Source organism: Helianthus annuus, chromosome 17, assembly GCF_002127325.2.
Source record: "Helianthus annuus cultivar XRQ/B chromosome 17, HanXRQr2.0-SUNRISE, whole genome shotgun sequence".
NCBI lineage: Eukaryota > Viridiplantae > Streptophyta > Magnoliopsida > Asterales > Asteraceae > Helianthus > Helianthus annuus.
In genome coordinates this window covers 24,111,133-24,122,571 of record NC_035449.2, presented here as the reverse complement: position 1 = coordinate 24,122,571, position 11,439 = coordinate 24,111,133, and the positions used below count along the sequence as shown (strand labels likewise).

The 11,439-nt window shown below is 35.1% G+C and overlaps 2 protein-coding genes across 2 annotated transcripts; both read left to right on the top strand.

Moving 5' to 3' along the window:
* Positions 1-3,083: 3,083 nt before the first annotated feature.
* LOC110923076 (protein ULTRAPETALA 1) lies at positions 3,084-5,297 on the top strand. Its single transcript, XM_022167255.2, has 4 exons — positions 3,084-3,265; positions 3,349-3,562; positions 4,543-4,867; positions 4,956-5,297. The coding sequence occupies exons 2-4, from the start codon at positions 3,355-3,357 to the stop codon at positions 5,128-5,130; spliced, it is 708 nt and encodes a 235-aa protein (XP_022022947.1). The 5' UTR covers positions 3,084-3,265; positions 3,349-3,354; the 3' UTR covers positions 5,131-5,297.
* Positions 5,298-8,534: 3,237 nt separating this feature from the next.
* On the top strand, positions 8,535-10,936 carry LOC110923443 (probable galacturonosyltransferase 10). Its single transcript, XM_022167533.2, has 2 exons — positions 8,535-9,011; positions 9,330-10,936. Exons 1-2 carry the CDS (start codon positions 8,859-8,861, stop codon positions 10,779-10,781), a joined length of 1,605 nt encoding a protein of 534 aa, XP_022023225.1. The 5' UTR covers positions 8,535-8,858; the 3' UTR covers positions 10,782-10,936.
* Positions 10,937-11,439: the final 503 nt, after the last annotated feature.

The following is an 11,439-nucleotide window of genomic DNA, read 5'->3' as shown; positions in this document are numbered from 1 at the left end:
TTGGGCCAGTAAGTCCTGAAATTGCAACAGCCCAACAGGCCTGGGCTTATACTAGTTTTGTTTTTCTATTGGGCCTCTCTTCTCATCACAAACGCCCATTCAGATTTCAATAAAACCTGCCTTTAAATGGCTCCGTGTGGCAAAATAAGTGGGCCGGGTTGGATCAGGCGATAAAATGATGCTAACTCAGAGCGACCGAAGAAGAGGTAAAGAGCATTGTCGCTTGAATCGTTTTGTTTTTCAGGGTTACCCATCTTGGTACGCCATTTTTTTAAGTTGGTCCATCCAGACGTGTTCATTTTTTTAACTAATTATTGATATGTTCATTCTAACATTTTTCAAGTATAAACGTTAACTCAGAATAAGACCATGAGTAATGGACATTATATAGGCATGAAGTGGATTGATAATGCCCTTAACACCACCCCTATGGGCTTTAGAGGGGCATGATGAAGAAGAAAGGGAATTTCTACTATAATGCCTAGTGTGAAAAACAAAATTGGAAAGTAATTATAGAATGAGGACATTATTGAGCGTTAACCATTATACATTTTTAAAAGATGTTATAGTATTGATGGGCGCAAGATATCCTTTAAAGGGCATTAACCATTATGGATTACAAATCAGCACAAATCAAACCCTTGGGTCAAAGTAAACATTTCTAGCTCTGAAAAAGAATATACTTATTCATAAATGGTAAACCACCAAACCAAACTGGTTTGATTCTACTAAAGCACATGGAGTGGAGCACATATATGTGGATATATTTATGCAATTGGATTTGGAGTTATTAGAATTTCAATTTATCAAACTAAATCTCTAATTAGACAATTAGATAATTAATGAGGAAAAACTAATAAGCTAACATTTATAAAATAAAAGTTGGATGTATAATTTATACATTGTGGATTTTGGGGATGAAAATCAGAAATTCGAAACTCTATTCTGATATTTGAAACCAAAATTTGAATTTATTATACAAATCTTCTATCTACTATAATAAAAGAAACCAACTTTAGGACACGTGTCATCATATTAGACCATGTCTTATGGATAATATTATTTTATTTTAATCTTTTCTAATTAGTTATGGATAATCCTTCTACTAAATATTATTTAGTTTAATTATTACTTTTATATGTATCTATTTACTTCAAATTCAAACTTAGTTATCTAATTTGATATTAGAGTAAATTACGATTTAGGCCCGTGTGGTTATATCACTTTTACCCTTTTAACCCAAAAATGAATATTTTAACATTTGAGCCCTCAACGTCTATTTTTCTAACCCCTTTTGGACCTCAACGTCTTTTTTTCTAAACCTTTTGGCCCCTAAAAGTAAATGGATAGGGTTAGTGTCAGGGGCCAAAAAGGTTAGAAAAAAACACGTTGAGGGCTCAGATGTTAAAAGATTCATTTTTTGTCTAAAAGGGTAAAAGTGATATAACCACAGAGGCCAAAATCGTAATTTACTCTTGATATTAACTATATATTTGAACGTTCGGTTTAGTTTGGTGTCAAGTAGATTTATTGAATTCATACAATACACGGGTTTTTTAAGTATATATATTTTTTTTATTATTTAGTACAGAAAATTACACTTATTCAAACCGTGTAATGCGCATATTTACAAAGATGTAAATTTTTTTTTATTTGGTAAACAATATTACATTTATTCAACCTGTACAATATGGTTCTTATAGATATAACTTTTTATTATTTAATATATAAAATTCTATTTATTTAACCTGTGCAATAAATGAGGTTTTTAAAGACATATTATTTTATTGTTTAGTATATAAAATTCATTTATTCGACCCGTGTACTACACGGATTATAACCTAGTTCAGTTATATTTGAGTTTGTTTGATTCATCAAATACCCAAAATTATCAATCCAGATTTGGGCTCTTCCTCGTGAATAAACCCCACCTCTTTATCTCCTTTTCTAAATTTATACATCTAAGAATTCTAGCAAAATTTACCAAGTCCCCTTCATCCCATTCGCTCATAAACAACACATCATTCACATAACAAGGTGATACTAACTTTTTTTTGAACGGCCGACAGAAATTTTATTAATTGTAGCAAGATGCTACCCGCCAAACTTACAATAGTTCTCGACACCAATACAACGGAAATTACATATGATTACACAAACTAGCCAAGAATTTCAAAGCGACTCCAATTCTCTCACGATAAAGACATCATTTTTGACCGATTCCTAATCCACAAGGTGATACTAACTACTAACCCGGTTAACAACATACTAACCGTAAAAAAATATATAAACAAAACATTATTGGATTCCATTGTTATAAAAAACTAAAAAGGAAGCCACCTACCTAATAATGAGAATTTCAAGGGCATGCCCAAAAGTTAGACAATCTCCATAGGCAGCAACTCCTTTTGTCATTTACAGCGCCAGACAATGCGTAGGTATGGTAGGTGTTATCTGTCCTTCAAACGCCTACAAACAACAAAAAGATCCAATCAATTTTTTCTTGTAACACATGCTAATATATTTTACAGAAATTTTAAAAGTCATACTAAACCAAACTTGTTGACTTAAGTCCTTAACCCACAAGTATTACCTTTAACATATTATCATATTTCTTAATTTTTATAAAAACTTCTACGCTTTTTAAATTACCTTTAACGTATTATCATATTTCTTAATTTTTATACACTTTTTAACCTTTAAATCCCAATATAATAAGCATAAAGGTCATAGAAAATCACAAAAAGAAAGTACAAAATACACAGATTATGAAGATCTCAAAGGAACTGTATTGGGTTCAGCATCATCTACATAGGTCATGTCATGCACTGCAAACTGCACACAAATTTACACATTTACCCCTTAACCTATCACACCCACAACACACTTTTATTTACACTTTTACCCCCAGCCAGCTCACCCGTTTCGTTCTTCCAGATCCCGAATTTCTAAAACCTGACCACCTTACTCTATTTAATGCACATATTATATTCCAACCTTTTTTGGAAATTGTGAGTTTGAAATATGTTATCTGGTAATATTAATTGGCACCGAAAATAAACGCTAAATACACGCACTCACGAAACCCTTTTGCTTTCCATCTCCACAATATTATTATTATCATTATTCACCCCTTTTTCTCCTCTGCCAGATCTTGAAGAAAGATGCCTAGTGATTGTTGAACAACATCTCTTTCTTTTCTTCGCATACACATTTAATTGCATTCTGCATATTATATCATATACGAAGACTAAACCAGTTTGTTGTAAGATACCCATTTGGATTCTATGTGATTAATAATGTTGTTTGTTATTGGTTTTTAAATATTGTTTTTATGTGTGGTGGCAGAGAGTGATGGCGAATGGTGGTGAGAAAGAGGTTGTGATGTTTAGTGAGGAAGAGGTGAGAGAGATGAGTGGGTTTAAGGTTGACGCGGGTGGGCACGTGGAGGTCACGTGCGGGTGCACTAGCTACTGCTATGGTGATGCTGTTGGTACACTTAGGGTGTTTGCTACTGGTGATCTTGAAATTAAATGTGATTGTACCCCTGGTTGTCAAGAAGGTTATTATTATTATTATTGTTTTTTTTGTTGCTGTTTTGCTAGACCTGTTTGCATGTTAAGTTGCTTGTGTGTGATATGTATGTGAAATTTGTTTTTGAATCCGATTTTTGGCAAAGAATAGGTTAATGCTATCGTATTGGTTCATGATTTCTAGATTGAAAGTTATATAAGTTTTAAATATCAAGTATATGATGATGATGATGTTACAGACAGAATTAACAATGGTCACTTGACAACTTACAACGTCTGTATGTATGACTTCTTGTTTCTTTCTTATATTCAAAATGGTTTTTCTTTCTTCTTCTAATACATTCTTTGAGTTGTGTTTTAAGGGTGATGTACTTGTACATGATTTTACATGATCTTGACTATTGTGTGTTTGAGAATCATGGTTCCTGTGTTGCTTGATTATCTGAATTTGGTTAAGTTGTCTTCTGTTACATACTGTACAACATGATAATCTCCTCACATCAAAGTTTGTGTTTTTTTACTTTTTTTCTCTTTTGCATATGGCCTAGTTATATCAACCCATAGGCATAGGTTTTATATTTCTATGGTTTTTTTTTTGGTTTTCTGATAAAATACCGTAAAAACCCGTCAAAACCGGATTATGAACACCGATTGTGAACACACGAGTTTTGCGTTTATCTAAGGCCAGTCACTAGTGGGCTTAGATTGCATCACTATATATCCTGCATTGGTAGATGTTAAACATTTGGTTATTCTACTTATATTATGAAGAATAACATGCCCCTTTGTTAATTTTTTTTAATGTTAATATCTGTTTTTATCATTAATGTGATCAATGTTTCTACCAACTGTTTGCATGATTCCCTGCAACTTGGCATTTAGATTGTCTTCTTGCCTGATATATTTTGAATTCTATAATGCTATTAATATATTCAAACAGATTATTATGGTTAGAATACATTAGTGTACCTTTTTATTCACAATTAACAAGTGATTGTGTTATGTTCAGACAAATTGAGCCCAGCTGCTTTCGAGAAGCACTCAGGCAGAGAAACAGCCAGGAAATGGAAGAATAACATTTGGGTGATCGTTGATGGAGAAAAAGTTCCCTTATTTAAAACCGCACTCCTCAAGTACTACAACCGCGCTTTGACTTTGACCAAGACGGCCAACAACTCCCAAACTGGTCGCGTTTGCCATCGCGACGAGTTTATTAGATGCACCCAATGCAGTAAACTACGCAGGTTCCGCCTTCGCACAAAAGATGAATGCCGCACTTACCATGACGCCTTTATTGATGATGATTGGAAGTGTTCTGATATGCCTTATGACAAGTATGTCATTGTGTTGCATAATGTGCATTGCATGTCTCTTTACTTATTATTATTGTTATGTATTAAGTCTGTTGCGTGTGTGTTTCAGAGTAACATGTGATGATGATGAGGAAAGAGGAAGCCGGAGAGTGTATAGAGGTTGTGTCCGGTCGACTACATGCAAAGGTTGTACAACATGTGTTTGTTTTGGGTGTGTTACATGTCGTTTCTCTGATTGTGGCTGTCAGACGTGCATTGACTTCACTACCAATTCTAAAGCTTGACTAAACCAACATGAAGCCAGCCTTTAGATCACATTTTTTAGTTGTTCGGCATTATTTAATCATCACTCACGTTAACTTTCACTTGGTTTTGCATTTCAATTCATGTACTTTGGAACACATTGGGATATGATGTTCGATATTGATATTGATATTGATTATTGACCGCGTCTTCTTTTGGATTATTGGTGATCAGATGAATTAAAAGATTAAATGATCAAACTATCCAAGCTACACTACTTGCAACCGTTTTAATTGGTAATACGATATGTCTAAAAAGTGTACTAAAGCCATTGAAATAAGTATATTGTCTTTTCGTTACATGGGTAGGGATTCTTTTTTATTGTCCTGTTAGGCAAGTATTGTCCCAACCATGTGACCATCTTTATGACTTTATGACATTTTATGCTCTTAAGATCTTGATCACAAGGGTAATGCTCTTTGACAAAGAAGGTTCATTCATTTACAAAAAGTTGTGAGATCAATCATCAATGAGTGCCGTTTGATGAATTTGAAAAGTTGGGGTAAGGTATAACAAAACCTTTTAATTCTTTTATTTAAGTTGCTCAAGTATAGATTCTACTTTATATGTATGCCTACGTTATGTGTATTGATGCTACTTTATACATTAGTATTATAATATTCAAGATTCTTAAACAACTTTTTATATTTAAATAACATCTAATTTTATACACATCTAAATAACATCTACCCTTTTACTTGCAAGTTGCAAAAATTTCAACACATACCATTTTTATAAGGGGACAACCATCATACTACCAGGTAGGGATGTTCAAAACTATCTGTATCCGAAAATATAATCTGAAACATTCGATATCCGAAATTCGAATTTCCGATTTTTTCGGATTTGATAGTGATTTAAATTTTTCGGATATAATATCCGATTTTTTCGGATTTGATAGTGATTTAAAATTTTTCGGATATCCGAAAATTTAATTTTCATTTTTTTTTCGGATATCCGAATATCTGAAAATGTCTAGAAGTATCCGAAAAATATCAGAAAATATTCGAAAAATATCCAAAATATCCGAAAACATCCGAAATATCCGAAAACTTATATTCAGATATACGAAATATCCGGTTTCGAATATGAAAAATAATAAAAAATAATAAAAATTAAATAAAAAGTTGGATTTTTGGAGATCCGATTCACTATCCGATCGGATATCCGAAATTTTGGATACGAATTCGGATAGTGAAATTTCGGATATTGATTCGGATATCACTTGTGGCGGTGTTCTAGCTCCATCACTTGAACCACCATGCTTCTCAAAAAATTCATCAAGTTATTTCTCCTTTCCTTCCACCATCTTGGAACACGTTCAAGAACCCGTGATCAAGCCCGCATGCCCATTTTAGGGAAGTTGTCACGGTGTCCCCGCATCATCTTGTGAACCCGGGCTCTCATCTTGGAGAAGCCTCGGGCACCCTAAAGTCATTTCTTGTTAGAGCACCCACAATGGTCTCTATGGATGAGCATGAAAGTGAGGTAGATTCGCACCAAACATTCATTGAATTGTACGTTTTCATCAATGACAATTCTATTTGTAATCATCCGTAGAGAAGAAAGCCTACAAAGACTTGTGGACACCTTGTTTTCTTTTGTGAGACACTATGCTCCTAAACATTATTAACTAGCTATCACGATCTTTTTTACCCATCATGGGCAATAAAACATACGGTTGAGTTAAAAGTCCGGTAAACAAGTATAATAAATAATAGCAGGGGCGGACTTAGAATGTTAGTTGGGGTAGCACGGGCTACCCCTCAACCCCGTCTCCGTAGTGTAAAAATACCCCTCAACTTCGTCTCCGTTATACAAAGGATACCCCTGGTCAATAATAGGGAAACTCGTGTAGGGAAACTCGTGTAGCTTAACGGAAATGAATAAAGTAATTAGACCAACAAATGAAACATAAGAAGATACACATCATATTCACATAATCATAGCTTACATATCATAGATCTACACTAGGCTAAGAACTCAAATGTACAATAGAAATGCGTGACACGGGTTTACATCACATAACCATTAACCAACCCATGCATGGTTCTACACACCCATGAACCACATTTCTTCCTTGGTTTCTAGGGCTTTTTTGGAGGACTACGAACATGCATATGTGATTCACTGACATACTTGACTTTAGTTGGTGATTTTCTTTGTTTTTTTCTTTCCATTTTCAGCTTGTATATCACCAAAGGGCAAATGCCACTGCAATTTCGCAATGGAATATATGAAGTATCAAATAATGTGAAAATGCATTCAAAGACGTAAAAAAAAATAGGATAAATATGTATAAATGCTGGCACATCAAAGGTTTCATTTATCTTTACTGCAATTTTTTACATTTTGGTATTTGGTATGATATTCATTGAGTACTTCCTTGTTTGAAGTTTCAACATTTTATTCGGGTTGAAACTTAGAGCATCCACGAGGCTACCGTAGGTCCAAAATCCAGACTAGCCTAGTCGGCATACCGCATCATTCCAAACCATACTTTTTCCACAACACTAAATCATTCCAAACCTCCGCCTTATTATCCATCTCATCACCTACTTTTTCTTATATTTAAACTATTTATAATCTATTTTTTATTTATTTAATTAATAATTTTATTCTTTTATATTAATAAAATATTATTTCATAAATTTATTTTAATATTTTAAAATTTATTTATTATTTATAATAAAATAAGTAAATGATAAATAATATTTAATTATTTCAACGACTATTTAATTTAAACGGTTAATGTAATAGTTTAATTAGGTTTGTGTAATGGTTTTATTAGGTTTATGTAATTCGTTTTATATATTTTATGTAATTGTATATTAAAAACATAAGAATTCCTTTTTTAAACAAACAAAAAAGGATTTCTTCTATTAAAAAAAGGCAAAAACCCCATCTTAGGGCCCTACCTCCAACTTTTGGACTAGTCTTCCCGAGCGGACCTCACCACTGCCAAACCACTCCACCTAAGCACATCCATCGCTACTCCTTGTCCGCCCTCTTCGTCCAGATTTCAAACCAACGCACGGAGCGTTGGCAATGCTCTTGGTATTATCTTGTTTAGAATTTTCGTACTTGGTATGATACTTATAACAATAATAGAACAATTTGGGAAATTTGACCTTTGTATGGTATTTTGAATTTTGATCTTGTTATTTTGGGTTGTCAATGAAGCAATCGGAATTATCTTCATAACCAAACGTCCTCCCATTCATCAGTTTAGACATCCGATTATTCCATTTCGATTTTTTTTTCGTCCTAACCGAACCAAACCAATCCGAATCAGAAACGTGTCCAACCAAACCGAATTTAACCGATTCAATCTATTTTAAACCAGTTATTATTTAGTTTATGAGATTAAATTCACATCCGATCCAAAAAATGAAAGTTGACAAAACATGAGGGACGATTTCAGTAATCCAATCCAAAACTTGCAGTCAACTAGATCTCTCTCGATCTCCACCACTGCTCCAGATTGCCTGCTTCCATACAACCCTACCCCCAATAATCTCACACAACCAAACCCTTGATCCCACCTTCACAATCACACTCTCAATTCCAATCAAATTGCTTCCAAAACCTCAATCAAATTGCTTCAGAAACCTCGATCCGATTCCATACCATCATCCTTCAGTAGCGGCTGTAATTCATCTGTGCCTGAATGTGATTTTAGGGTTTATAACTCTGTATATATAACATAATGAGAAGACAACGGCCGGAGTTCAGGCGGCCGGTTCGGCGGCGGTTTTCGAATGTGTTTTGGTTGACATTATGCGGATTAGCGGTTTTGATGTTGATTGTTTTGTTGAGTCGAGAGAGTACTCAACCTAGATCCAGATCTGTTTTGTCTAAGGTGATTTTAATCTTGAATTTCTGTTTATACAGTCAGTTTTTTTGTTGTAAATTGCATGTTGTGAATTGAATAAAGTTGTTAAATTAGTTAATTTACTAAATTGTTGCTAATTTAGGCGATTAACACATGTTAGTTGATGATTTTATAATTAGAGAAACATGTTGACAGTGAATTAGGTAGGTTTGCTGATTAGTTGTTACTTGTTAGGATTAAACTCACCTAAACTGAACACCTGCACACGAAAGCATTAAACGAATACGGATATTTTGATAGAAACTAGGGGAGTTGATATTTATGTTTGGTGTTTGTGCGATGCAGAGTTCGTATAGGCATGATAAAGCGATGGAGGGGCTTAATGTGACGGCTGAGATGTTGAATCCCGATTCGATTACAAGGCAGTTAAATGATCAAATATCGTTAGCGAAAGCGTTTGTTGTGATCGCGAAAGAAAGCAACAACCTTCAATTCGCATGGGAGTTGAGCGCGCAGATTCGCAACTCGCAGATTCTTCTTTCGAATGCTGCGTTAAGGCGAACCCCGTTAACGCTTAGAGAATCGGAAACTGCTGTTCGAGACATGGCGCTTTTACTTTTTCAAGCGCAACAGCTTCATTACGATAGCTCGACTATGATCATGAGATTAAAAGCCAGAATCCAAGATCTTGAAGAACAAATGAGTTCTGTTACGGATAAAAGCAACAAGTACGGACAGATAGCTGCCGAAGAAGTCCCGAAAAGCCTGTACTGTCTCGGTGTACGTTTGACGACTGAATGGTTTAAGAAACCGGATTTACAGAAAAAGTTCTCGAGAAATGCACAAATCAGCATGAAATTAAAAGACAACGATCTTTACCATTTCTGTGTTTTCTCGGATAACATTCTTGCTACGTCGGTTGTGATAAATTCAACTGCGTCGAACTCGTTACACCCTGATAGATTAGTGTTCCATCTTGTTACCGATGAAGTGAACTACGCTGCGATGAAAGCATGGTTTACGATGAACAGTTTTCGGGGGGTGACGGTTGATGTTCAGAAATTTGAAGATTTCACATGGTTAAACGCGTCTTACGTCCCGGTTCTTAAACAGTTACAAGATTCCGAAACCCAGAGTTATTACTTTTCTGGAAGTAACGATGGTGGGAAAACTCCGATTAAGTTTAGAAACCCGAAGTATCTATCGATGTTGAACCATTTACGGTTTTACATTCCGGAAGTATTTCCGTCACTGAAGAAGCTAGTGTTCCTTGACGATGATGTTGTCGTTCAAAAGGATTTATCGGGTCTTTTTGCTATCGATTTAAAAGGTAATGTTAACGGTGCAGTGGAAACGTGTATGGAGACGTTTCATCGATACCATAAGTATTTAAATTATTCTCACCCGTTAATACGATCGCATTTCGATCCCGATGCTTGCGGGTGGGCTTTCGGGATGAATGTTTTCGATCTGGTTGAGTGGAGAAAAAGGAATGTTACCGGGATTTACCATTATTGGCAAGAAAAGAACGTCGACCGGACGTTATGGAAGCTTGGGACGCTGCCACCTGGACTTCTTACGTTTTATGGGTTGACTGAGCCGTTAGATCCTAGCTGGCATGTGCTCGGTTTGGGATATACGAACGTTGATCCGCATGTGATTGAAAAGGGAGCTGTGTTACACTTTAATGGAAACTCGAAACCTTGGTTGAAGATTGCAATGGAAAAGTACAAGCCTTTATGGGAGAAATATGTTGATTATAGTCATCCTATGTTGGAACGATGTAATTTTCACTGATTTGTGCACGTGAGGTGGTGTTTTGTTTGATATTAAGGTTTGTGTTATTTAGTTTAGTGTAACATTTACTCTTGTATACTGTATGGGTCATTTTGATGTTACTTGTATGGAGACGTTAAATCTCTTTTTTGTTATTATTTTCATTTTACAACCAATATGCTTTTCATCTAATAGTAAAAAAGAAACAGAGTGGAAGACGTATATTCCTAATTGGTTTCTTGACCATGTACAAAACAAATTACAAGCAATGTAAAATAAGCGTTAGATTTGGCTACAGATTTATGTTAAGACATTGTCCTCTTAAAACAAATTCTGCGTCTGTACTTAGTCGACGCATTTATCCTTTAGGGTATCGGAACACTAGTTTTACTGTTGGAGATGAACTCGTTAGTCCGAGATAGTAAAGGAGTACGTCAACCAACAAGAGACCTAGATCTCTTGGTCTTGTTTCTCTAACCCGAGGTCTCTGTGCACTGTTTCTTACCTCTTAGGTCTCTAAGCCCAACTCATAAGAGGACTGGGGGTGGTTAACTTTTTCTCCATGATGGAGCAAGTTCCACGCGTGGAGAATATTCAAGACCACCGCCACCATCAGCCAACACGCGTGTTGCTGCATAGTCCGTGATGTTTTTAACGCGTGACACTTTTGATGTTATGA

Bases quoted from the DNA above. Each gene is read 5' to 3' on its own strand.
- LOC110923076 (XM_022167255.2), top strand. From the start codon at position 3,355: ATGGCGAATGGTGGTGAGAAAGAGGTTGTGATGTTTAGTGAGGAAGAG. The intron at 3,563-4,542 runs GTTATTATTATT...TGTTATGTTCAG, and splicing joins TACCCCTGGTTGTCAAGAAG to ACAAATTGAGCCCAGCTGCT. The intron at 4,868-4,955 runs GTATGTCATTGT...TGTGTGTTTCAG, and splicing joins TCTGATATGCCTTATGACAA to AGTAACATGTGATGATGATG.
- LOC110923443 (XM_022167533.2), top strand. From the start codon at position 8,859: ATGAGAAGACAACGGCCGGAGTTCAGGCGGCCGGTTCGGCGGCGGTTT. The intron at 9,012-9,329 runs GTGATTTTAATC...TGTGCGATGCAG, and splicing joins CCAGATCTGTTTTGTCTAAG to AGTTCGTATAGGCATGATAA.